Source organism: Phasianus colchicus, chromosome 10 (assembly GCF_987193195.1).
Source record: "Phasianus colchicus chromosome 10, bPhaCol1.hap1.1, whole genome shotgun sequence".
NCBI lineage: Eukaryota > Metazoa > Chordata > Aves > Galliformes > Phasianidae > Phasianus > Phasianus colchicus.
This window is the reverse complement of record NC_143445.1, coordinates 10628438-10656238: the sequence shown is the minus strand read 5'-3', so window position 1 is coordinate 10656238 and position 27801 is coordinate 10628438. Positions and strand designations below refer to the sequence as shown.

General features: G+C 40.5%; 1 protein-coding gene across 2 annotated transcripts in view; it reads left to right on the top strand.

The window, feature by feature from the left end:
- Positions 1-24913, top strand: part of PID1 (phosphotyrosine interaction domain containing 1) — a 78326-nt gene extending 53413 nt beyond the window's left edge. Inside the window, exons 1-2 of one of the 2 annotated variants that reach the window (XM_090147300.1) lie at positions 18096-20544; positions 22957-24913. In XM_090147300.1, coding sequence (XP_090003426.1) covers positions 20413-20544; positions 22957-23433 — 609 coding nt within the window. In that variant the 5' untranslated portion in view covers positions 18096-20412 and the 3' untranslated portion in view covers positions 23434-24913. Of the gene's footprint in view, positions 1-18095; positions 20545-22956 lie in introns of those variants that run through there. The other variant, XM_031596334.2, reaches the window with a different exon arrangement.
- The last annotated feature ends 2888 nt before the right edge of the window (positions 24914-27801 follow it).

The window sequence follows — 27801 nt, the reverse complement described above, 5'->3', positions numbered from 1 at the left end:
CTTCAGGCTTTTTGTGGAGTTCCTTTGTGCTGACTCAGATAAGGGTTTCACTTATAAGGTGGCAAATTGTCAGCTGACAGGCTGGTGTAAAGCTGGAGTCATTCCAGGGCAGTAAGTGAATCAAACTCTGGCAGGGAATTACATTGCTTTTTCCAGATACTGAACTTCCCACTGTTCTATTATAAATTGCTTTATTTTGTGCTCCATTGTTTTAACAATGTTGAGGAAAAAAAAAAAAGTTTTTTAATAATGAGCCTATTTTTAGAAAAATTGTGAGTTTGACTGAATATTTTTATATCTGGCTCTGTGTCGCATGTGTGTTTGCTTTCTCCATGCTATTCCTTTGTATATCCATACCAGATGTTTGTGAGCCTGGCAGATGTGGCTGTACTTTATGACAGAGCATCCATGCCCATCCTTGCTCCTCTTCTTCCAGCTTCTTGTGCTGAGTATTTTTGCTTTGCAGGATAAATGACCATCGTATACCCAAGAGGTTAAGTTTGCATTGAGAGATCTTTCTTTTTGTTTTATTTCCTCAAGATGTGTCTTAATTGTGGCTGTGGAGGAAATGGTAGTATTGCTTCATCCCAAGGCACAGGGATGATCCTGCTGAGAATGAATGAATGAATAAACCCTGGTCGGTTTGTTTGTAACTTTGTCTTATGTAAGAAGGAGTTCCCAACAAAATGCTGAGAGTAATTCATGCATTCTCTTTGATCTAAGAAAGCATCAAAAGCATCCACAGATTCAAAACTACTGTAACTAGAACACCACAAATCTCTTCACTCTCAGTGCAGGCTGAGATGGATGTTTCTTCCTCAGATGCAGCAGTAGGGTGGGTGGGTTGGTTCCCCCTTTGAGTTTCTCTTTTGCTGGGGTGACAAGTGGAGACAACTGGCTGCTGCTAGCACTGCTCAGCAGGAGGGACCACTGGGCAGAGGTGTCCAGTGTGCAAAGGAAGGGTATGACAATTCCTTTTTCATGTTGCATTTCAAAATAAAGAGGAATATAGTTTCTGGTATTGTAGTGGGTACTGTTGCACATAGCCAAATGGCTTTCTTGCTTACTGCATTAGAAAGGAGCCAGGCTATTTTCCTTCTACCAGTGTCAGGAAAGAGAAAAAAAATGTAGAAAGGAGCTGAACTCTGGAAGAAGCTTTGATGCCTGTGTTTGTTTTTATATTGCTTTTACTTAATTACTGTTTTGTACTTCCAGAAACCTAATTTCTCCTTAAGTAACAATTTTAGGTTTTCTTTTCTATTCTTATGATTGAGAAAGACTGTTTTAATGCTTGATTTTGAAGATTTCCGGAGAATGGGTGTATATGTATTTGTAAGTAAGTAAATATTTTAAGCCTCTTTCAGTGGCATGAAAACACTTTCATGGAACCCTTTTCATTTTCTATCACCAAGTTTCTTCTGTTTTTTTTTTTTTTTTTTTAATCTTCCTCCACCTTTTCCCCTGAAATGTGGAAGTTGTCATATTTGTTATGACTTTACAACCAGTACATAAAACAATGAATCAGTTTTGATTAAACGACTGTCCTTTTCAGGGTAGTTCCATAGTTACAGATTCTACCCTGCAAAGGGCTCCTGTTGAAGACAATAGAAATTCTGTACACAAAACTAATGGGGACTTGGACTGCAGTAGCCTTGAGGAAAAGTCCTGAATTCTTTCATGTTGTGTTTTAACTATAATGTTTTGTAGCTGTCTTTGTAATTTGGCCATTCTTACAGGTTTTTTGTTTTCCCCTTGAATTGTTATAATGATTTATACGAAACTCACTGTATTTGCTTTCCTATGTGGTTATTTCCCATATGGGGTTTTTAATTTCAGCCCAACCTCAACCTAAACATCTTCATTTTAAATGCTTTTTGTATCAAAGTCATGGCAAACACGAGTGTTTTGCTTGGTTTCTAAAGATATTACAAAACCAGTGGAGCACTGTTTAAACCTGGGCCTGAATTCCCCACCCAAGCTGAGCGATTACTGATGTTACCTGTTTGCTAAAGTTAGTGGATGAAACAGTGCCGTTTATGGAGATGGAAATAAGGGAATGATGAAGATTTGGGATGTGAAATTCATCAGGGAAATCTTCAAAGCATTCTTGAGTAAACCCTTGGTCCTCTAATCCCTTCTGCCAGTAGAGGTCCTTTTGATGCACACTAAATGATGCTTATCAATTGAAATGGAAATCAATTATTTACATTAGGGAGTGATGGTTATCAAATAGGGATCTGTGATGAAAGGCCTGCACTTCAAGGAGTTATTTCCCAGCAGCTTAGCTGCAAAGCATTGATGGCTTTGTCTCTAGAGCCAGAGGGAAGCAGGGGTGTTCCTGAGGGCACCACATCGCTGCCATGCTAACTGCAGTGCAATGTGTCCCTGGATTTTCTGCCTTTGCTGGAGTGAAATCAATTATGCTTTCCATTGGTGCAAATCCAGTGCTATTTGAAGGGCGTTTGGAAGATTTATGAGGCCTTTTGATAATTGCAAGGATAAATTATTTTCCTGCTTAGCTGGGGAATCCTTTAATAATGCTGTGTGAGGCTTTGCATGGCAAGAATACAGCATCAAAGGCAGGCAGAGCTTTGGCTGCTGCTTGAGATGGACAGCATCACAAGCAGCAGGGCTCTGCTTTTTTTCTCTGCCCATACTCATCTCTGGGCACTGCTTGCTGCTATGACTGGAAGTCGTAGCAGGCGTTGGGAAGCACATAACTACAGTCACACCAAGCGTGGCTTTAAAATAGTAAAGGATAGTAAAGGAAAATTCTTGATCCCAGCAGATTTCACTGTCAAATCAGCCTTCAGTATTGCACAGAGATTAGATATGAAGTGAGCACCAGTACACACAGTCTAGCAATGGTCCCTGCATGCCCACAAGTCCCAGGACCCTAGTGCTTTGCTGCCCTGGAGAAAGGGACGACTGCACCACATTTCCTACAGCAGTTCACCAGGCCTGTGAACAAACAGGCTGGCTGTCCTCTGCTGAAGCCACAGCTCCTGGCAGCACAGATGCCCACATCTGTGCAGGTTCTTCCAAAGGCATTGTCTGCAGCTTTCATGCCAGTTTTATTGCCATTTGCCACCTGGGAAATTACATCCACCCCATTACATATGGCAGATGGAACACAAGGGATGTCACAACACTGTGATCCTCTGTGGGGCCCCCTGTGCTTGCCTTGATTTGTGGACATCCAGGCAGTGCGAGTAGGGTGCTGTGCTGCGGAGCACGTGTTGCAGGGTAGCACAGTGGGTATCTGGTGTGGGAAGCAGGATGCGACGTGCTTGTGGTAGCTTTCTTGGCTGGGTGTCAAAATCTGAGCTGGTCAAAGAGCACAAGCCAGGCTTATTTCAAGTAGAGTTTCCTTTGTTATTTGACTGGTATGTATTTTTTACTGAGACATAGCAGTGTTACAGTCCAAATTTAGTCACCTACCCACTTGGAAAATGCCCTAGTGTTGGTTTTACGATTATCTTCGGTTTCTAAATTCTTAGTCATAACTTTCCAGGGAAACCCCTGAGGAGACTCTGCAAGCCTAGTTATGAAATCATATGAGTTTTATTGATTTCCAAAGGACAGATCTCTGATCTGATTTTATGTGCTGTATAAAACGTCTTCATTTACCTGTGCTGTCAGGGATGCTGGCCAGCAGTGAGATAAGACATTCGTGGAAGCAGAGATTTATTGCTTGAAGTCTGAGAGCATGAGGCACCTGTACTAATTGCTATGATATGAGCTAGTCTACACTATAACTGCTGTGTGTTATTTAGAGAATATATGGAACTTAAGAACTGGGCATAATAACAAATTTGTACAATAATTAGTTTGGCTTGTATTAAGCCATTGTGAATTAAGTAACCTTAGTGATAAAATAGGGATAGGACCAACTTCTGACAGTTAACGGTTGTATTTAACAGCTTATCCCAAATAAAATCAGATAATAAACAATGGGACTTTATGTTGTGATAGTATCTGGCTTTGTTTTTCCTACCTCCACATCTTGGCATTATCCCACAAGAAGATGTACCTTCTCTCTGACAACCGGTTGGATTTTCCAGCTGCGAAGTCACAGAGCAAGCTTATTTCAGACCTTGAATTTCTGGCTGTGAATCCAAAGTAATTCAGCCAATTTCAAAGAAGCTATTTCGTATATGTCTGCATATGTATCTGATGGAAAGATGCAGCCTATCACACCATGTAAGGAGATCTGTCCATCTCCTTATATTCTGTACGATATGAACTAATCTTGGCTATGAGAGTTTTATCTGTTTCTGTGCAGCCTTAGAAAATGACGACTCCTGTGATTTTTTTATTTTTATTTTTTATGTTATCCTTCTCTCTGACTTTCCCTCAGGTATCCAAGTACTATCTCTCTAAAGGAGATTTCAGCAGCAGACATTAGGAATGGGGAGAGAGTAGTGTGATATGAGTCATTAAATAGCGATAAAGAGAAAAGATTATAAACCGGAGCTGTCTCAGAATTGGAACCACCTATTGTGAATTTTCAGGATTTTTGTTTGCTTTTGGTAAATGTCTGCTCCTCTCTAAATTGCAAGCTGAAGGATAAACTGGTGAATGGGCTTTCTGCTGTTTCGCAATTAATAGAAGCTTCAGTCATGTCACAGGAATGAGTCAAATGTCCCTGTTTCATTCCTTCCTCATTTTGTCTCATCTTAGGTTTCTTACTTAGTGAAATACTTACTAACCACAGTTTGGAGGAAGGATGGGCTGTAATAGCAGCAATTTGTTCCCCCTGGTTTACCCCTGCAGTGAGAGATGCAGTACAGCTGCATGCTGTGTGCAAGATATGAAGTGTGGTCAGAGCAGCCTTGCAGTGAATACTCCTTGCTACATGTCGGCCTGCAAAATGTAAATATTTGAGGGGTCCTGTTGAAGGGTAAGCTCTTTCAAGAGCCTTCTGTTTATAATCATTCACAAAAGTAAATGTTTCCTGTTATACAAAGAGTGTGTGGTAGGTTCCTGTGCTTAAGCACTTCACTAACAGTAGGAAAAGCACATGGAGCTGGAGAGCTGGGCTTGTGGCTGCTAGGTGTGTGCTGCAGCAGCCAGGCACAGCCCTCTGTTCCTGCAGCACTGGGCTCCATGGGGCATGGCTGCTCCCAGCTCACCATGTTCCAGCACCTCAGCCACCCTAGATGTTGTTGTGGTATGTGTCATGCCACAGGTCTACAGCTCACTTGTGCTCAACATCATAGAATCATGAAATCATAGAATGAGCGAGGTTGGAAGGGACCATAAAGGTCACTGAGCTCCAACCCCTTGTGGTGGGCAGGGCTGCCAGCCAATAGATCAGGCTGCCTGGGGCCCCATCCAACCTGGCCTTGAACATCTACAGGGCCTTTTGTTGTCATTTTCAAGTGCTGTGTAACATAGGATGTGACTCCCTGCAGAAATTCACTGGTTGAACCTTTTTTTTTTTTTTTTTTAATTAGGATGAAGTAATTTAAAAGTATTTGGAATATATTGCTTTTTATATTTTTGAGGTGTTCTGCTGGCACCTCCTCTGGAGTACGATGTGGTTTTGGCACAAATGTTTATTTCTAACTTCTCTTTATGCAAATCTTGCCACAAAGAGCCTGCTGCACTCTCATACGCTGCAATCATGGGGAACAGTGAGCTCCCAGACTTCTCACAAAAGCATGTGGTTTTATCTTGTTCCTTTTTCTTTTTCTCCTCCCCCCACCCCCCCCGCCTTTTTTCCCCCCTTTTTTCCCCTTTTCCTTCCAGAAATACAGTTGTGCTGTCACCGTGCAGACACAGCTGTGGTGACCTTACCTCATATCATCATAAATGCTTCCAGCATCCCAGGCTGCCACTGAAGCCTGAACCTCCAGAGTGTTCTGAACCTCAGAGGTTTTTATGCATGGGTCCAGGACTCTCTGTGGAGCCTTTTCTGGCTTTTCAGACAGTTTCCTATTCATTTAGACTAATTCCTCTTTTCAGTCATATCAAGGCAGCAGTCTTGCCCCCTGGTATAGATAGATGTAGGATGTGTTTGTGTCTTTTTTAATTAAGGAATTAATTATCTTTTCCTGCCTTGTGTTGTATTTGGCAATTGTTTAAATGTCTGATATCAATCTATTATAAGGTAGTATTGTTTCATCTCTTTAAGCTACTGTGGATGAGTTATTGAGGAAGGCTGAATATTCAGCTAATTTGATCTGATTAGGATTTATTCAGATAATAATATTTACCATAAAAGTGTGCTCTGATTAGATTTATTAAATGTTACCATGAGCCATTTACTGTGGAGAGAAAACAAGAGGTAAAAATGTTCTGGGAGACCAGCCAACAACTTGGAAAGTTCATAATAAAAGTATGAATAACAATAATAGATATTTGACATTGATATAATCTCATTTCTGTAGTTAAGGTTCTTCACCCAAGATACTCACTTCTGGCCTTTATTCACATACATTGTACTACCCAAGAAGAAAAGAAACGGTGTAGCTAACTCAGATAATTGTAAGGGAGTGCTCAACTTTTGTACTGTTACATAATTTTTTTTTGTTATTATTCTTTTATATCTCTCAAATATGTAGGCCAGGTATAAACTAATTTTCTCCATGTTTTCCTTTACCTCCTACTTGCACCATCATGCCTGTGCTGAATATTAGTTCTGCTGCTCTTGCCTGCTCTTCTGTGAAGAAGCAAGAAGGAATAAAGAAATTGCTATTGCATTGTACTGTCTACGAGGCAGTTGACTAAGAGGAAGCTGAGGTTTTCTGATGGTACAGGGTGTCCTTTGCCCTTGACTCTGGCCTGGTTCTGACCTGGTGATGCAAGTTTGCCTCCCTCTTGGAGGTAATGAAATTCTACAAGCAAATAAATAGTAACTTAGTGTCCTGTATGTCGGTGTACAAGTGGAGCCATAATGAGATCCTCCCATCATTGCCAGCTGCTGGTTGAATGCCCCATCTTGGTTTCTGTTTCTTTCTTGGTTTGAAATGGCTACTTTGTCTTATGTGAATGAACTGGTTGTTTCAGGGGCCTGTTTTTGTTTTTTACTGTTTATCTCAACTAAGATCTACAACATCCAAAGTTATCCACTTGTGAAGATGTGTTACAGATCTGTCTCTGTGCTCGATGCATAAGACAATGTGCTTACAGCCCGGCTATGAATCTACTTTTTTTTGCCTGAGAGGTGAAAGATTTGACCTCTAGAGTTGGAGGTTCATCAAGAGATTGTTGACTACCAATAGTACCCTATGGTGAGTTTTTGTGAAGAAGAAGATTTTAGTTTTGTGTTAGGGCTGTCATTTAAGCAACTGCAGCATGATTATTTCCAAATCCAGTGTGTTCCAAACTGTAGATTACAAGACTATTTTGGTGGGTTGTGAGTCCACTCAACTGGTTTCAGATAGATGTCTGCCACAGCAGGTGTGAATGCTTGTGCTTGGCCACCAAGTGGCAGTCCAAACCAGCAATCTAACAGGGGGAGGGTCTATTTCTGTCACCAGATTGCAAGGATCTACAACTATCTGCAAGTGTGTAGACAGCATTGAATCAAACTGAATTGTTGAAGGTTAAATTACTATCTTCAGAAATGTTCTATAATATCCAGTTTGACATTTCATTATTGTGGTATAATACAAATATCAAACTTGATTAGCTGTCAAGTGGTAACAAAAAGAAACAATCATCTTTCCAAACTTTCTCCTCCAGAAAATAGGAGGAATCATAAAAAATAGGTTGTTTTTGAAGATGGATTAAAGTTTCAAAATATCCATTGTAAATGATCTTTGGTTAGTTTGCTAGAATATTTGTTTCCTAGAAGACGCCATTATGAAGAAGGTTGGTGTTGGAGGCAGATGTTCAAGCTGCTGCATCCATTGCTATGCATAACCTATTGCTGTTCTTTCATCCAGCCTTAGTATTGCACCCAAGATTCTTTTTGACACTTTGATATTATGCTGTGTTTACAGGACCAAAATGTCCGAGTACCTTACCCCATTTTTTTTAACAAGAAAAAAAAACAAATAAAACATTACATTTAATTGACCTTGTTGGCAAAGCCATCTCAGAAAAACCAACTGTAATCCATAATTTTAAGTTATCAGAAGTCAAGCAAAACTCTGATGTGAATCAGATTTAAGTTACAGGATCATACCCAAATTTAGGATGCACTGGAATTTAGGCAGTGCAATGTTTAAAACATTATTCAGTGTCATAACGAATCACGCATCATACTCTGTGGATCTAGAATTGTTTATAACCATTTTTATTACAGTGAATGGTTTCTAGCTCATAGCATAAATACCATTCAAACTATGTGACATCAATGTAATTCTTTTTTGCGAGATTAATAGGTAACGCCAGCCTACTGTCTTACGTATGTAGCTGTGAAGGCAGCTGTTGGAAGAAGAGCTTTAGCTGTATTTCAGAGTAAATGCACTGGGTAGAGCTCTTGTTGCTAATGAAAATGGGATAGAATCATATAATTTGGGATGGAAGGAGCCTTTAAGATCATCAGCCTGATATAGTCAGGTACACCTCCCACTAGACCAGGTTGCTCACAGCCCCATCCAGCCTGGCATTGAGTGCTTCCAGGGAGGGGGCATCTACAACTTCACTGGGCAGCCTATTCCTGTGTCTCACCACCCTCACAGTAAAGAATTTCTTCCTAATGTCTAGTCTAAATCTACCCTCCCGCAGTTTAAAACCATTTCCCCTTGTCCTGTTGCTACATGCCCTCATAGAAAGTCCCTCCCCAGCTTTCCTGTAGGCCCAGAACTTATCTCTGCAGATAAGAATCATGGTTCTTCCTGGAGTCTGTCTATCACAGAGCATTGTTAAGTCTAATGGCTGTTTTTAAAAAGAAGGAAAAGTTGGTCCCATTCACTGCAGGTTGGTTCATTGTTTAACATTGTGCCTAGTGTTAATCACCCAGCCCTGTTTGGGGTAAATGATTGTAATTTATCTGACAGCTGTAGGTCTACAGATTTGGATTGGGCATAGGTGCCTTCCTTCTTTCTCTAAGCAGTCTTTCAAATGTCAGCTTCCTGTGGTGGGAGGCCATATAAGACCAGGGCTGAAATGTCAGAGTTTTAAACTGCAAATGCTAATCAAACTTTGTGTTTTCAGGTGTCTTTGGCTCTTTTCAAGTTGCATAACTTCATCTCACAAATATTTCTGCATTGAATATGGGACCCATGTGGGATGCTCTCTTGTGATATTAGGTGTTCTTTGAGGACAAATTTGTTATACACTTTCTGGTTTGTATTCAAATTGCAAAGAAGATCGTTAATTTCTAGAATGTTGTTTAATTGATAAAATAAAAAATATATTATTATATTAAATATAAATACATTAAATATAAAATAAAATTAAACTTTATCAGCTAAAGTTGCAATATTTTTATACTGGGTTTATACTTTATTATGAATGGCATCCTTTAGGACTGATAATTGCAGTAATATTGGAAGTGTAATCTTTTTTCATAGTAGGAGAACTATAAACAGGTTTAACAGCCGTGTAACAGTATATACTCTCAATGGGAAGTCATTCTTCATTTTTATCTTAACAAAGAACACTTTGTGTTTTCCTCATAAGTAGCAATGGACTGTCATAGGAAAATGTATGACCAATTTCTCACGAGTTTCTGTTCTTGAACCTGATTTCCAGTGATGATTTAGGGGTTGAAAAGTGGTATTTGGGAAGTTAAGCCAAACATTTAGAATTCCAGTCGTGTGATCTGGTAGACTATTACACTTCTTTATTGCACAAGTTCCCATTGTTAGTTCAGATTAGTTATACAAAAGAAATAGATGTTTATGTTTCAGCATATACTTGTTTTAGGATTTAGCACATGATGGTCAGAAGATACAGAGCTTATAGATACCTTCATTGATCACTTTGGGTTTGTTTCAAAAAAGAAAAAAGTGAAAGAAAAAAAAAGGCTCAGATCCTGAGTTGAGAAGTGCTCAGAGCCCAGTAGCCCTTCAGAAGGAGTAGATGTGGCTTCATTTCATGGCCTGGCCAGTGCTGAGCTCTGCCAGCTGGTGCTGAGAGATGGGTCACCCTTGTGAGAACCCCATCTCTTGCTCTCTAGGCGAGCTCCCTGCTCACTGCCTAGGAAATTGTCTGGGTATGGGTGCACTCTTACTCCCCTCTAGCCTAGCTGAAGATGCAGCAGGGGGAAGATGCAGTACTAGAGAGGGTATGGGTGGCTGAGGTAGGGTTCCTCTGTGTTTCACCATTCTGTCCTTCCCAGCCAACCAGCCCTCAGTGGTTAGAAATGTTATGCAGAATGTCTTTAGGAGTGGAGATGGAGGTTATGCTCATGCTACTGCTACAGTGATGGCAAGCTCTTTATCTGACCTTTTGGGATTTCCAGGCCCTAATGGTTACTTCATTTTAGTATACAATGTACTTTTTCCATTCTTCTCCTCTGTCAGCCCAGACAGATCACTTTTGCCTCGCACAATAGCTTTTCTGCAAATTACTCATGAATCTGATTAATCCAAGCAAATGTCATCCCCGTATGGCCACAGGATTTTCTTCCTGATAGGTTTGAGCATTCCAGAAGACTTTATTAGCCATGACAAAGGGCTTTTGTTCCTTCTTCTGTTTTAGTTTTGGTTCAACACAGCTGTTACAATGGTGTCTTGGCTACACTAGGGAAAAGCAGAGTATTTGTCTTGGCTCTGGTTTCTTGTTCACCATATGGCACTATGGTTTCACTCTCATCTGTTTTGGGAGATGCTTTAATAGTCCCTTGTTTCTGTATGTGTCATTGATGTACTTCCACACTATGCATAAACCTGATGTATCAGACATCCAGTTATATATACTAAACAGATTACCATATTGAGAAAATCTTTCAAGAAGCCTTTATATTTTTGTCAGGTCTCTACGAGCTTTCTGGATCTGTACATCAGTACAATTCCTTTAATGCAAGTGATTACAGGATGCACAGCTGAAGAAGAGGTGAAGGAACAGACATTTAACTGACTGACTGTTAAAAAACAGGGGATTGATGCAAACAACAGGCAGCAGTGTACCAGAGCTGGGTTGGCCATCACATTTCTGCCTGTTGTGCTCTGTGCCAGATGTTAGGATCGTATTTGTTTCTTTCACTTCACAAATGCTGGTAATCCTCTACAGAATGGATCAAAGCCCAAACAACCTTCCTTTTAGGCAATGTCTGGGCCTAACTTAAGGACAGTATGAAATATGTCAGATAGATATTTGTCTGACAACAGTATTGCATGAACCAGAACCAGGGCTTTGCTGCTGCTTCAAGTTGTTATACTGGCCTGTTTATCTTGGTTATCATAGATCAAACAATACCATAGAACTTATAAAGCTTTTGGAAAAGTATTACTAATGCTGTTGCTTGTTTTCTCTTTATGGTTAGCTAGCAGGAATACCTTGAGTGTTTTTGGGACCTCCAATTCTGTCCTCAATTTTCTCCCTGGCCAGCTATCCTGACCAGCTTTTATGCCTTTTCTTGTTCAAGGACGTCAAAATCACATTTTGCTTTCAGCTGTTGCTCTTCTTCGTGAAGTCACTGTAAGGGGAGTGCAAACTGAAAAACATTGCTCTATTCTCTGCTGCCGAAACACGAAATAATTCCACATGGGCTGATATTGAAGACCAGAAAGCCCAAGGTAATTTTTGCTCTATGACCTTGGTGATTTCCTTCTGTCTTTTCATTTGCTATCAAAGATTTGACACTATCTTTTTAATAAGAAAGAAATACAGTCATATCTTAGTAACTTCAAACTGATATTTGTTGGAAAAGAGACTGGCAATAGCTTCCCTTAACCAGGAATTTAGTAAATCTTCAGAATGAATGGTGTTTTGCTTTTCTTTTTCAGTAGTATTATATATGTTACAACATATAATAATAACATCCTTCGGGTATTTTCTTTGTCTGAGAATCCTCTGTTGAGGACTGCATATAAAGTTAAAGAAATCTAACAGGTTATATCGTGAAAAAAAGAGTAATTATACACTTACCTAAGTCAGAGTTGTCTTTGAGCATTATCCATCTACATGGAAGGAATTGTGTTCATCTTCTGTTGACCATTACAGAATTCTTCCATGCCTAAGGTAATGGTTATACCAGCTGACAAAACCCAGAACTATACATCTTTTTCCACACTTGTAGTACACCCTTGGATACAAATTTCTGTTCTCTTAGTAGGTGGGTGTGTCATGTGCATACTGTGTCTTTCCTTTGTTTTCATTAAAAAAAAAAAAAATCCTGAATATGGCAGATTGGCTACTGGGACAAAGGAAGAATACGTGTAAGTTGAAACCCAGTCTTGCTGGTGCATCCTTAATTTAATTAGTTCAAATACAATATCTTGGCTATAGCTGACTTTGTGTTGTGTACAAAAGAGTCTGATTGTTAGTCAGAAAGTGTGAAGGACGTTATCCCTTTTGCCTAAAGCATAAAGTGAGAAGGCTGTTTACCTTTTAAAAAGAAGCTCTCCAGAACAGTTTGCTTTACATCAAAGAGAAACATTTGGTTTTATGATTTCTTTCAGATAGTTTGTAGTAGAAGTCCAAACCCAATCTGTAAGAAGTAGCCAAAGTGATTTTTGCCTTCTCTTAGGTTCTTACTTGCTAAACCTAATTGTGCCAGTTATGTATTTTTCCAAAGTACAGCAGCCTTATATAACATAGTAGATTTTGCTTTGGCATGTGGTACTGTGCTGTCATCCTCTTGGATCACCTCCAGGAGAGCACAGGTGGCAGTTCTGCTGGGATCTCACAGCTTCTCTGTTTTTATTAGCCTTTTCTGGCTGGTATCCTCTATGGTAATGACCCACCCGTGAGATGCACTTCCTTTGGACGACTTCATGGAATTTCTTCTGTTCACATTCTAAAATTTCTGCCCAGTATCTTAAATTAAACAAGTCTGGATAAACTGTTCAGTATTCATTCTAATCATTGATTTATGAGCAAGTTATCTACATTTGAGGTAGCGTTCTTATGAATTGTCCAGGGATGACTACAAACTATCTGATAAAGAGTGTGCTCTGGTTTGTATTTATCTACCCTGGGAATGGTTGCATGTTCAGCAAGAGCTTTTTGGAATCTATACTATCTGTTATATGACTTAGCTTTTCAGGTAGGGACTAACTTGTATCTCAGCTTTTTCTCCTTGGGAAAAAAAGAAGATTCTCCAGAGGAGCATTGTGTGCTAGCTGCCTTTGCCTGGGGTGAGAAACAATTTTTCCATTTCTCCTCTTTTAAACTTATATATATGTATATAGTGTATGTGAGTTTCTTCTTGTAGTAGCAGGATATTTTCTTATAAATAAGAGTCCCACAGCTTGGTTGGCCTGCTTAGATTTGATTTTTTGCATACACGACTTCAGCTTTAATGCTGTTCTTGGCTTTGCTCTGGTTTCTACTTGGTTTCAGCCCTGCAAGACATTGGCATGTTCCTATGAGGAGATATCAGAGGAGAGGAGTGGAAGGCTAGAAACAGGTAATAGGGCAAGAATAGTGTATGTATGCTTTTACTGCAAACATCGAAATGTCCAACCTACAGTAAATTCTGTTACCCTAAATGCTGTTTTCTCTCTCTTCCAGTTAAGCATTTTTTAGGGAGTTGTGAGACACCTTGTTGATGGAAAGCGTTCAAGTAACTGTTTCTGTGGAGAACACTCATCAGACTTCTGGGATTTTTATCAGCTATATATCGTAGTCATTGCTAGGCAATGTTATCAACTTTTAGATAATGAGATCTCATGGAGGTTATTGTGCTGCAGAGTGGCTGTTTTGTAGGGAGGGATGCATTTTGCTCAGAGACATCATAGGCCACCTGTAATGTCCTTCGCTTGAGGAAGTTGTCTTTTGTTCATGTTGAAGAGTGATTTCAGAGTGTCAGTGTTGTTTTCTTCAGTACTGAGACTTTCATCCCTGTTTATACCAAGCAGCAATTGGAGTAAAGGTGCCCAAACTTGAGTGGCAGAGCATTCGCTGGGCTCCCTGCTGTGCAGCGCTTTGCTGTACAGTCCCAGTGACTGCCAGGCTGCGAAGAGGAAGATAAAAAGGGAATAAATGGGGCTGCAGCTGTATTTCTTTTTCTCCTAAAGCAAGGTGGGATATAGAGAACAGATGAATGTGTTGCTCAGCAGCCATTCTGAATTAGTATTGATCCTACTGTTGTGTTTTGGCACTGTATTTTTAAATCCTTTCTTTCATGGTATACTAAAAATACAGAGATCCTCTGCAAGTATAAATTAGAGCAATCTTTTTAAAATCCAGATGGCTGTTTTGGTTGGCTTAGAACTGCAAGATTGGGACTTTTATGTAATGTTATTGATTATTATGTTTTTAACTGAGATATTTATTTTTCATGAGGACAGTGAGTCACAAGAAAAACAGTAAAAGTCTGATCTATTTCCATCAGATGTAGTTTCTTTTATTCCAGATATCACCAAAACTTGCACCAGGTTGTTGTTTGTCAAACAGTGCAGCAGTAGGGCTATTTACTATAGTTAGTGTCACTAAATCTATGCAAAATCAACTTCAGGGCCAGTGAAACTATGAAAATGAGTTTTCAGCCCTTTGTAAGAGTGATGACCTCTATAATACCAGAGAGATGAGCTACGGGTATGAAGGGAGCTCTTAGGAGTTTGCTGTCTGTACAGCTGGTGTGAATAGTGATTGCTCTGACCTATAGCCTTCTGAATAATACTGCAGGAAAGCTGCTATAGTAGATACTAAATTGAAGTAATGATAACCAGAGCTGCCCGCAAAGAGGACCTTTGCCCCTTTCCCTTTCTCTCTTTCAGACAGTCCTCCACTTCGGAGTGCTGCCTTCCAGTCTCTCCAAACCAGATGTCTTCCTTTCATTTTGGCTGAACTTGGCACCATAGAACTCTTCCCATCTTGTTGGTTTTTTTTTTTGCTCCAGGTTATTCCGGATGGTGCTTTTTGGCTGCTGTGTAGACTTATCATCTTAGAGCTGAAATATATGCTGGGAGAGTGGGTTGGGGGTAACACAGCTTTTTTGGAGAGGTATGCAGGTGATGCTGGGATTAAATTAACTAGACTAGGAGGAGGGCTTCCACACTAAGTCACTGTAAAGGGCCTTGTGTTGCCTGGAGAGATTCCTAGGAGATGAAGCTCTCTGGGGCCAGGCACCCTGCATCAGTACCCAATTCACTGGTTCCTTATGTAGGCTGAGGATTGCTTTTGGCTCTTTCTGTACTGGTTGGAAACAGATTACCCACCTGAGCCAAATGGAAAGTGACTGCACTGAAGGCACAGGCCAACACTAAATCCATTGTGAAAACAGAACATTGGAGGCACTGTGAACCATGGCTTTTGAAATGAATTTAATTCTGTATGGCATCATGATCTTCTAGGCCTATACTTACTCTATGGGACATATTTGTTTTTTTTTTTAAATCTTTTGTTTAGTCTGCTAACATAATGCTGCATTGTTAAGTGGGACATTTCTGGTTAGATGGTAACATGATGTCTTAAACCACTTAGAGGCAATGATGTTGTATTCTTTTTGTCTGTACAGAGCCTGGGTTGTTATGCCCCCAGTATGGAATTTGATCAAACAAATATGAATGATGAATCAGGTGTATTTATCTAAAGACTCACTTAGCAATAAAAAGAACCATTTAACTGTATTATCTTTTAATAACATATTTAGTGCTTATTATTCTGTTGAAATATGCAAAGTCTGCTTCTCATTGCTTCAGTGTAAGGGCTGCAGCCCAGTGTAGGCAGTATATGACTTTGGCAGCTTTGGAGTAAAATTTTTCCCAGAGATGCTATAAATTTTGAGTGCTAGAAAAAAATCTCTAAGGGTTTTGTTAAGTCATGGAGCTCATTTCACATAGTGATACATGGAGGAGATGTAAAACTAATGATTGTGTACTTTTATAGGAGACTTTGAAGATGTGGGTATAGTTGCATTTATATGGCAGTTGATATTTCTGTGTTCTCCTTTTTTCTTGGGGGGAATGCATTTACAGTGTGGGGAGGATAGCAGAAGGAACAAGAGCTGCCATTTCTGGGACTCTCGTGTCTTTGTGGTTTGTTTTGTGATTACTGTGGTTGGGTTTTTTTGTTTTTGTTTTGTTTTTTTCCTGATTTTACTAGTCTTGCAACACTCAGTGGGAGGAAGAGCTGAAATGGTTTAGTTTTCATCCTTTTAATTTATTTTTTAATCCCTGTTTCTCCTTCAATATAGGCCTAATACTTCTTGAAATACAAAAACAATGTGTAATCATCTTCAGCTGTCACTGTTGCTGGCTCCTTTCCCTTTTGCTCTTAATTTCAGGTGTTGTTAAGCTGTGCCAAAAAGCAAGCACAATTGAGCTATTTGGTCTCAAGTACTCAATATCTTAGTAACATGGGCTTTGTTCATTTTTATTACTTGGCATCTTCTTTTGAAAGAAAAACTAATGGGGAAATACAAGGATCTCATGGGTAATGCTCAAAGAACGGAACCCTAAGAACAAATCTCTTAGCCATAAAAGATCCTGAAAAACATGCACTCCTCCTGGCTTTCTGGGAGTACTTCAGTATCCAAAGTGTTGGAGAGTATATAAAGTGAACATGTCTTAGTGGAAGCAGTGGCCCACATTATACAGCCATTCCTGTACTCGTCCTTTGCATGCTCCATTAAATACGATTGGAGGTTTTCAAAGGACTGATGCCAACATGAGCTTTCTGTGAGCTGGAAAGGAAAGGGAAAAAAATGAAAGCAACCAGCTCATTCCCCCCTCCACCCTTGTGCTCCTTCCCTCTGTTACAAGATAACAGCTGTGAGGAAACTAGGACCAAAAAGCTTTCTGAAACATGATGAGCTGCTTAATCTGATTTCCATCTTGATAAATATTATAAAGAATGTGTAAGAAAAGATGTAATGATGTAATTTAAGCATGAAAATAAATATATGAGGTTCTGTATTGGGGGAGATCTCATACGGGGATTATCATATGGGGATTCTCATACAAACTTATGCCACTTTCTCCTAGCAGAAGAGTCTTCTCAAAGTGAGTTTTGAAATGAGAAGGGATAGGTTTTGCAAGGATTTTGTCTGAAGGATTGTCCAAGTAATTGTAAGTAGTAACTGGAGTGTGGGTTGGTTTTCTTCTTGCTTCCCTGGCTGCTTCCCCATCTCTTCTCCTCACCCTGAGAAGCCTCCTGAAGGACAGCAGGAGAAGACCTAAGGTATCCAAGAAAGGATTTCTACCCAATAGTGACTGAGCATAGATAAAGGAAGTTATGTGAGGCAAGGAGAGGAGTCGAAAGAGGAAAGTAATCTAAACATCAAGATGAAAAATAATTCAGAATAAAAGCAGTCATAATCTTGTACATTTGGGTGTCCAGCTGTCCTGCTGAGGTTGCCTATGATCTTGTTCATTCATTTATGTCTTGCACTGCAACTATTTTAAATTGCTGTTAGAATTTATGTGATTCCTTGAGTTTTAAATAGTGCGGTATAAACCTTCACTCACACTGGGACCCAAGTGTCTCTGAGTACAAGCTAATTTCAGCTTGCCAGTTCCACTTGATTTCATTTCAGACTCATCTCCACAAGCCAAACCACAAAAAGAGTTTCCTGTCCAGTGGAAAATGAAATGCAAAAGAATATCCCTTTGTTGTTAATGGGTGGCTGCAGGGAGCGATGCTGTGGAGGATGCAGAGCTGGCTCTGCCTGAAGTTGTCTTTGGGCTTGGTTAACTGGGTTTTGCCAGTTGGGCAGAATGTAATAGTTCACTCTTACTGAGGATAGTAATTTTATATCCCAGATAGTTTATAAAGAAACTCACTGAGCAGCAGTCTGGTGTAATACAAGGTGAAAAGAACAGACTGCTGCATTTCTCAGAGTTATGTGTCCAAAGCACACTTGCTGCCTTCTTTATCCTATACTGGCTATTTGGCTTGTGGAGCCAGTTTACTTTTTCTTGTTTGCTTTGATTCCTCTCAATGGATTCCAATTAAGCTGTAAAAGGTAAATCTTTTCCAGCACATTTATTTACCAAATATGAAGTTTATCAACCATCAGCATTCCCTCCTTGCCCTCGTGCAGCAGTAGGAATTAGGGCTGCAGCCTCATGGGTGCTCAGCTTTATGTTCCTGCTGCTCACCCAACACGCCATGGTGGGAAGCCTGGCAGGCAGCTCTCTCCCCACTCATGTTCCCTTCTTCTTCTAGAGCTGCATTTCTGTGAGCCACTGCACTTACGGAGTGTTTCTGTGCAGCCCAGCGTTCCCACAAAGGCCCCATGTTTGTGCTGTGAAAGCTTTGCCTGGAAGGCCTCTGTGTGGGCAAAGCGGCCGTGTCAGGCAGAGGGAAACTGTGCAGCCTTTTTTCTCCCCTTAACTGAGTTAGTTTTTTGGGTCTTGAGCAAACGTTGCTTGAATGCAGATCACAATATTTGCTTAGTGACCCAGTGGAATGTCTGGGATATTTTTATTTTTTCTCCAGAGCCAAAAAGTGCTCTTTGGCTCTACATCCCTGCACTGCTGGCCTGAAGCAGTCACTGCCCACGCGCAAGAAGGGCCAGGCCAGGCCAGGCCATGGGACGTCGGCTGGCAGCGAGTGCTCTAGCACTGCGCTGGTGGTGGTTGATGAAAGTACTGTGAAAGCACAGGGAGAGCGCTGGGTGCTTTGTGCATGCTCCCACTGCAGCAATGCCTTGTCTCCTGGCTGGCCTTCCCAATGCTGTACTGTGTCCCTGTCCCTATAGCTCTGGCAGACATCACGGTCAGTCCTGCCAGACTGTCCCAGGACTGTGGGAGAATACAGAGAATCCAGAGATATCTGAGCATCCAGAGATGATGATAGGAAGGGTAGAGAGCCATATGGTGGGAGAGACAGTCACCAGTGCTGAGATCAATTAGGATTCCAGCTCCTTCAGGGCTGTTTTAGTATCCCAGCTGGCTTTCCTTTTCCTCTCCCAGGGCCAGCCACTGCCTCTCTGGGATCAGCCACGCAGGATCATTAACCTTCTCTCTGCTGCTTTTACACTCTGTGGTGGTGCTGTTTCGGTAACAAATACTGTACTTTATATCGGAGCCTGGACTTTGGTGATTGCAAATACACAGGGTAAATAACTGATGGCTCAAGTCCAGTGCTTCATTTCATTTTTTTTTCATTTTCTTTGTTAACTGTGTTTATTTGTCAATTTTATTGACAGAGGCCCTTGTTGTCTGATGTGGAGGAAATAAGATATATTAAATAATCAAGTAGTTCATTTTCTGTATGACCTCTTGATCACAGTCTTGAATGAGAGCTCCTGGAGTCCTGTGTGCATACATGTTCCCATGCCAGACTCTTGTGCCAAGAGAGCATCTGCCCCTGCGAAATGTAATAATTATACCTCTTTACAGCTTGGATCCACTTTCCTGGACCAGTCTTAACTGACAGACTGGGGATGGGGGACAGAGGGAGAAAAGGAAATTGGGCCACTTGACTTCAGGTGAAGAAAAATTTATGGCAGAACCGACTTGTAACGTGGAGCTTTTTGTGCCCAGCAGGCCATCAGCTGCATGGTGCTGTGGAGCTGTGCTTGGCATGTGTAGCAGCTGAGCTGTTTTTTTCTCAGATGAGCTAAAGGTAAACAATATGTGCTCAATTATGAAGAAAGGAATTGTGTATGAAAAGTGAAAACTCCTTATTACACCTGACAAATCAGGCTGTGATAGAAATGAAGATTTCTGTCAGCTGCTCCTTTGGTCTTTTTAGAGATTGTAACTAGGCTTTGTCAAGCCTAGTTATTAAAGCATATTTTGACTATATATTACTGGACTGAAGACATTTAAAACAACATCAAAATACTCAGTGGTTTTATGTGGTCCATCATAGGGCATGGAAGATGCATCATGTATGTTGACATGAAGCATCTTTATGTGTCTGTAGCTGTTATGAAAGGCCAAGGCATGGTGTTTTTCCACTGAAGACAGTTTTGTCAGATACTGACATCAGTGTTGGCAAGTCTCTGGGGCAAAATAAGGAGCTCTTCAGAGCATCTTGGCTTTTCCTAAAGGTTTGAATGTTTGCAAGCTCAGAAGTGCTGAAGCCACAAGTATTTGGTGTTGTGTTGGGTGGTAGTGGATTGCCCACAGGAGAAAAATCTAATGGAAAGTGCCAGTTTCAACAGAGGATGGAAAGAATATAGATAATTTTTAACATGCACAGAGCATCCACAGGGAATTGGATCTTCCAGAAATCTCTTGGAAAAATGAGATGTACAAACCAAGAACTGCAAGAACCATAAGGAAATATATTTCTTCCCTTGGAAGAAGATACAATTGAGATACTTATGTTCCTTGAGGTTAACACAGTGGCACTGATAAGCTTTTCCATTCCATTCCTTCTTTTTTCTTTTTTTTTTTAACTTTGTGAATTCCTTAGTATATTGTCTAAGCATCTTATAAGTATTCATAAATGTGTCCTCAGAGGAAAATGACTGTATATAACGATGATGCAATGTGTTGTGCAAGGAAGCAACTTTCCAAATGCTGCTACACAGTTATACCATGGCACACTGGGGACAGCAAGACTGTTAAGTCTATTTTGGTAAGTGAGCCAGCACCCCATTCCTTCTCACTAGCTGCTTTGCCTTGGCCACAGCCAGAGTAATTCACCACTTTTCTTCATCTAATAACTTCATTTAAGGAATTACTTTTTAACACCAGACCTGGGCAGCCCATGTGGGGGTTGGTAGCTGTCAGGGCACAGTTGGCAGCAGGGGAAGAAGCAGCCTCTGCTGCTTCTTTGAGCATTGCCCAGTGTGCTGCAGTATCTGCCTCTTGATGCAGCCCTTCTGTGCTGGGCCTCAGGTTTTGGGTTCAAATCTGAGGCGTTCCTCTCTGCATATTCCAAACAACCCTGATCTTCTCTGGGGCACAAATGTTGCAGCAGTGGCAGCATCTCTCCTGCAGCCAGGCATTCAGAGCAGCGTTTGGGCATTGACAGAGTGCGTGAACAGGAGGCTAATTCTCTTTTCCTCAGGGTTTAAGGGCTTTGTGCAGATCTCCTTGAAGTCTGTGAAGGAATTCTATTGCTGCAGTGGGCTTTGAATCTGGCCCCAGATGCACAATTAACTTGCAGCATGTGTTAATCTTTTGCTATCTTGCTTGCAAATATGAAGTGGTACTGAGCAAACCTTTGGAGGATACACTGAGTACTTGTGAACATGCAAAGCTGCACATTGATCTCGATCTTTTCAAAGGAGTATGACTGTGGATGTATGTCAGACTACCCCACAGTATGTTGCAGCTACATACTCTTTGGTCTTCTTTGGTCTTTTATGTGCTTTTTGTACATGTTCAGTTGGCATTACAAGCTCTGAGGTTTTCTCTTATGTTACTGTACAGTACTTCAGGGAACTCATCTCTCATCACTAATAAAATAAAACAAAACAAAACTCTGGTAGGTCTTGCCTTGCTAACTGCTCTAGCTGGTGTGGTTCCCACTGCGTCAAAAATTATAAAGCCATACAAGATTTAAAATATTCCCAGCACAAAGCAACAATATTTATAGACAAAGAATAAGACTTCTTATTTTGAAAATGCTATGGAACTGCTTTTTTGGCAGGAGTGTTTAAGCCACATGGACTTGCAGTACTGTTTTGTAAGCTTATTCCTTAATTATGACTTAATTTAGGTCTCTGAGCTTAAGAACACCCATGAAACTAGCAGCAAAACATTTTTTGTGGAAAATTGTTTGCATGGAATACAAAATTTGTATTCCTTGTGGATTTTTGGTGTTTTCAAACTTGTATTTATTTCTTTTAATCTTTTTAAAGCATGTAAAAAAATAAAATACTGATGCTGTGTACTTAACACAATGTTTTGAAGAAATTAGCTTGGAAAGGGCGTGTGATTACTTATTCTCCAATCACCTTAAGTAAAATGCACATGAGATTATAAGGCGTCATGAAATGCACCATATTCTATCTCAAACACTAACTGCTGCAAGAGATAATTTAGAAATAATTTTGCTTTCATGTATTTGTTCATAAATGCAGCATTCTAACAATAGCAATAAAGAGAATAATCTGTGTAATTGTATTTTTATAGTATTACTCTATCTTTTTCTGGAGGAAATCTCTTTTCCCAGTTTAAGTAGCCTTCCATTCAGCTGTAAGTGGAATAATGCTTCTTTAGCAGCTGAAGAGAATTAAGGGAATTTTTTTTCTACAGACTTAATACAGCATTTTGAAAGGAACTACTCAGTGACTTTGACTTTTAGTGAACAAAACAGGGTGAGGGCATGAAAAACACTGCTTTTTTTTTTTCTTTAGATAAAAGGAGAAGTACTCAAAATAGCTGTGCAGAAAGGCAAGAAGATGTGATTAAGCTAGATGTACTGCTAGATTATTATTATTCTTAACAACTTACTTTCTTAAATCAGTGTAGGCAGTGTCTCAGCCCTGTAGCTCAGCCGTTTTCAGAGACAGAGTATTGAACAGCCATTCCTAGCTTAATACTCAAGTAGAAATAGTGGAAGCAGTAGAGAAAACAAACATTTGAATAGTTTTAATTAAGTCTTCTGCTGTGACTATGCTCTTTTGACCTCTACTATTAGTGTCCGAAACATGATATGAATAAATAATCTGAATATAGCATTAAATAAAGAAAAAGTGGTGGTTAGCATCCCAGCTACCTGAGGCCAGCTCCTGCTAATATGAGCTTAAGGGCATGGGCTTTCAACCTGGGCTTTATTACAGGTGACCTGAACAGAGTGCAATCCCTTGAAGCTTGGAGACTGAACATTTTTAATGTTGGAATTTGAATGGTGAAATCATTTGAAGAAACAAATGCCTGGCAACCAGTTTGAAGTTTTATAATGAAGTGATGGGGTTAAAGGGAAGATTGGGAAATGAGTTGCTTTTATATTCCAGGCAAAAGAATGTTCCCTGGGGTAGTAGGAAGCAACACTGGAATCTAGTGTCTGTGTTTCACCTATCTTTGCTCTTCTCTGCAGGTTACATATTTGGGTAAAGTTTCCACAACAGGGATGCAATTTTTGTCAGGCTGCACAGAGAAACCAGTCATTGAATTATGGAAGAAGCACACGCTTGCCAGGGAGGATATTTACCCAGCTAATGCTCTTCTGGAAATTCGCCCTTTTCAAGTCTGGCTGCATCATCTAGACCTCAAAGGCGAGGCAACAGTCCACATGGATACCTTTCAGGTAGCACGTATCGCCTACTGCACTGCTGACCACAACATCAGCCCAAACATCTTTGCTTGGGTCTATAGGGAGATCAACGATGACTTGTCCTACCAGATGGACTGCCATGCTGTAGAGTGCGAGAGCAAGCTGGAGGCCAAGAAGTTGGCTCACGCCATGATGGAGGCCTTTAAGAAGACTTTTCACAGCATGAAAAGTGATGGCCGGATCCACAGGAATAGTTCATCAGAGGAAGTGTCTCATGGATTTGAATCTGATGATGGCTGACTGAACTCATTCATGATTCAGCAAAGGCAGAAATGGCCTAGGGAATCAGAGCTGATAGATGAATAAGCAACAGTTGAAATTGGGGAACAGAAAAGACTGCCAAACCCTTGGCTGACTAGCTTTTTAAAATCAAGAGAGTAATTTGGTACCTAAAGATATGCATCATTAATTACATTACATTGAAACCTGCTGCTGTTGTAAACACGAGAAAAAAGCTTCCCCCTCTTTTGCCCCAAATGTCTGGCACCCACTCATTACTGCCCCTTTCTCATCTCTGTAGTTCAGGTGCATACTGCAAAGTAGACTCATTCCTGTTTATCTTATAAGACTGGACAGGCAATATTATTAGTTGCTCCTCTGGTGTTCCTACCTGGGGGGGTGATGATGATGATGCAGAAGACTAAGTAGGCCTGGAAAACCCTAATGGCTCCCAAAAAATCTCTCTCTCTGATGCATCACAAAAATCATTTGATCATACATAGGCTAAGACAGCCATACATAGCCTCTTACACTAGTGGCCTGGCATTCTGCAGTTAATTCACATTTCATGGATTAAAGAATGAAAAATGATGCTTGTATGTACACATTATATCATATGCTATCCTTTATTTTATTCATTGTACCTGTTTTCTTAATATACCTGCTGCCACCTCTTTCACTCAGCACCAGTAGTTGCAGTTGCAGACTGAAGGATACCAAAAAGGGTGGGCCAAACTCCCATGGCGGCTTGAAAGACAGCAAGCCAGCACCCTTATCTGGGTATTTTCAAGACCTTATTTGCTCCCCAAGTGAGTGGCCCACTGGTAAAGAGTTGAGGGACTCTTAAGTTTGTTGTCAGTGTTTGAACTGTGACTTCTCATCAACCTCAGGTCTGAAGATGGCAGCCTCAACTCTGTGTTCTCTTGGCCCTGGTTGGATGGAGCTGGTGCTGCCTAGTCAGGAAGCCAGGGCTGTATTACCATAAAGATCAAAAGGAACAGTCCAGTAGAAGCCAGATTTGAATATCTGTTCTGGTTGAGAAGCTCATTTTAAGATTCTTGTACCTTTCCTTGTTCACAGATATAAAGAGTCATGCCTTTCTTAAACGCAGATGTTTAATAAAACTCCGATAAAAGGAAAAACTTGTTTCACTTAATATTTTTTAAGGCCAAGAGCAGATCAATACTTTGAAAGTAACGCTGCTCCTTTATACAATGCCATTTGTAATTTTGGTACTGTTAGGGGCACTGGGGCACCTTACAGAAGCCTTAAAAGAAAGCTAATTGAAGCAGATAGCTCACTGCCTATGTTTTGTGGGTTTATATGTTTGTATGTGAGTGTGTATGTGCAAATCCAGTGTTAAAGCATGTAGATTGAGCATAGACATATACTGAGGAGGGCCCAGACCCCTTGAAATTATGCTTATTGCTTTACAATGTATGTAAACTATTCTGCAGCATAAATGCATTCATACTTTAATAAAAAAAAGTTTGAGTTAAGACATGGGAATTTTAAGCTGTCTTTCCAAAGCAAGTGACACGGTTTTGTTTCATCCATATGGGTTTTCTGTTCAGTTGCTCACTGGGAGTGAAAATGTCAATTTATTTCCATTTAACATTACAAGTCTTCATGAGTATTATCCTCAATTTTTTTTTTTTTTCTTTTAAATGCTTCATTTAAGTTACTGATGAATTTACTCTCTTTAAAAAAAAAAAAGCAACAAACTACACTATATAGACAGGATTTATAATTTTGGCTTTGCAGGAGCCTTCAGAGATATCCCCCCCATCAAACTATCAGGCCAGTTTAAATGAATTCTGCTTACAGAAACTGCAGAATAGCTAATGGCTCAGGTGTGTGTAATGTTGTAATTCTATAACGTGATGAAAAGTATAGCAGTAATAGCAGGGTGGCACAATCCCAGGCTGCAGCAATTAAGAACAAGCCCAAATGCAGCAGCTGTGAACAAAGAAACAAAGAAAGAAAAACTGCTTACCTTTAGAAGGCCTCCAGTAGACAGTGATCTCCAGAGAGATCCTCTTGCCTCCACTGCCAACCCTTAAAAGAGGTCTGGGAAGGGGTGCATCCTGGCTCCTCCCCTTCCAATCACTCTGGTACATTGCATGCACCTGAGCTCCCCTTGGTTGGCCCTGCCTGCCCACCAGGTGCTCAATCACTGCTTCAGGCCATGACTTAACATTTCTGCTGCAGTGTGGCATCAGACTGTGGGTTGGGAAACAAAACACCAGGCCAGAGGATTCTGGGGCTGTTTGTTTCTATATTTTTGGATGATCCTCTGTTTCCAGATATGGCTTTAACATTTATTTATTTTTTTTTTTTCTACAGTGCTCATTTGGAAGCTGAGGGCTGTGTATAGGCTGTATGTTGCTCAAAATAAAATCTGAGGCCTGTCACACATGTATCTGTTTTTACCAAAGACAAAATGAGGCAAGCCTTACTTCAACTTTTAACAAATTATTTTCTCTTGCACAGAGATGTTGCCATGTTTTTGCATCTTTATTTGTTTGACTGTTTTGCCACCAAACATGCTCCAAATCAGCGTGAGAATTCTGGTTCTATCATCTCAATCTGGTGAGGGCCCTACAGTGCTGCACATGGCCCATGGCACAGTGGCTGCCGCACGTACGGCCCCCAGCGGCCTCATGCTGCCAGGAGAAGCTTGGGGAGTTGTCACAGAGGCAGCTCCTGCAGTACCCAGCACTGTGGTGTCTGTGGTATTCCTCAGCATTCAGAGACTGAGGGTTGCGGGGCAATTTTGAATGATAAAAATGAAGTACAAAGCAGAAAATTCTAGTCCTCGTGATCAGAAAATCAGACCGTTTGAAAAACGAACCAGATATTTTCTAAGGCTACAAGCATGCAGGAGGATGTGAGGGAACGTGAGCTCCAGTTCATCTTAGAAAATATGAGATTTGAAAAATAATCAGTTTCATGAGTTTGGATCCTTAGATTACTTTGAATTCTGGCCAAATCCCTCCACATTATCAACACCAAATGTGTGATGCCATTTGCATGAAGGAGAAAAGCTTTGACTCCGCAATATCCAGAATATGAGTTATGGCTGAATATCAGTTGCCAGTAGATACGGAATGAAACAATACGTTAAACTTTTCCCTCAATTAATCTGCTGGAAAAGGAAAATCATAACATTTCCATCAGAAGTCCCTTCCAATTGGCTAAAGACTTTTCTTTTCCACTACAAAGAGCTCAGTTTTGGATCTCACCATATCCCTTTGTGGGCTGACAAGTTCCTTCAGCGTCAGCCAGGACAACTCAGAAAGGCTTTCTTTCCTTTTTCTGTTTGTAGGGGCCATAGAGAAGAGTTAAATACCTAAGTAAGTGTGCTGTTAGAAATGGGAGAAGACGAGTGGAGAGCCTTTAGTCATTAGATCTCAGCATCAGTACACAGCATCATTAGGTTCTCTGCGTACACTTATATGTATATACACGTGTATGTATGCATACACATCTTTAAATTTGATGCTTGCTAATAAATTTTTCATGCATTGTGGGTACACGTAATCAGAGGTATATTTGTGAAGGCACATCTCCATGACAGTGGTCAGATAAATGGCTGACTTCTTAAAAAGTTCTTTTTTTATTTTTTATTTCTTTAGTGGGAAGCAAGTTACTTCTATCTACATATAGCATTTGATATCCTGTATTTATTATTTACCATTTACCACCAGAGCTGGCCCATTCCATGCCCAATTAGCTGCTGTAAGAATGATGTATGATTGGGCTCATTTTTCCCCACGGCAGTGGAGCTCTGAATCGAGATCTCTTAAATTATTAATTTGTGTGTAATTGGGAAGTGATAGTTTAAATGTATGGTTGTTATCCTGTTGTCTAGTGTTAAGTCTGCTAAGAGTTTATAGAGAATGCATCATGTGTAGAAAATAGGGACATTCATTATAACTTTTTTCTTACGTGATTTTAAAAGATACAGGGTGTTTTTCAAAGGTTCTTCTTTTGTGAAGGTCAATCAGAGACTTTACTTCCTTTTTTGTACAATTTATGGTGACTGGCTGCACCAGGAGTGTGTAAATGGGCTTTTTATCTCCACAGCACCATCTTCCTGCACGCTGCCCTGGTGTCAGGCTGGGGGCAGATACATTGCTATAATGAAAATGTGTGTATGTCTGGAGAGATGCTATTCTATCTTGGGCAGTGTGCTTTCTGAAAAGAGTTTTACAATATGTTGGCAGGACAGCCCCAGTGCATGTGCTGCCAGCGGGATCAGAGCTGCGAGAGCTGCATGGTGTGGCAGCTGCTCTTGGGCAGGACAGATACAAACCTGGTTTACCCTGCTGGAAGAGGAGCATCAGATTGCATTTCAGCAAGAGAAGTGGACTGTAGCAAGCTCTT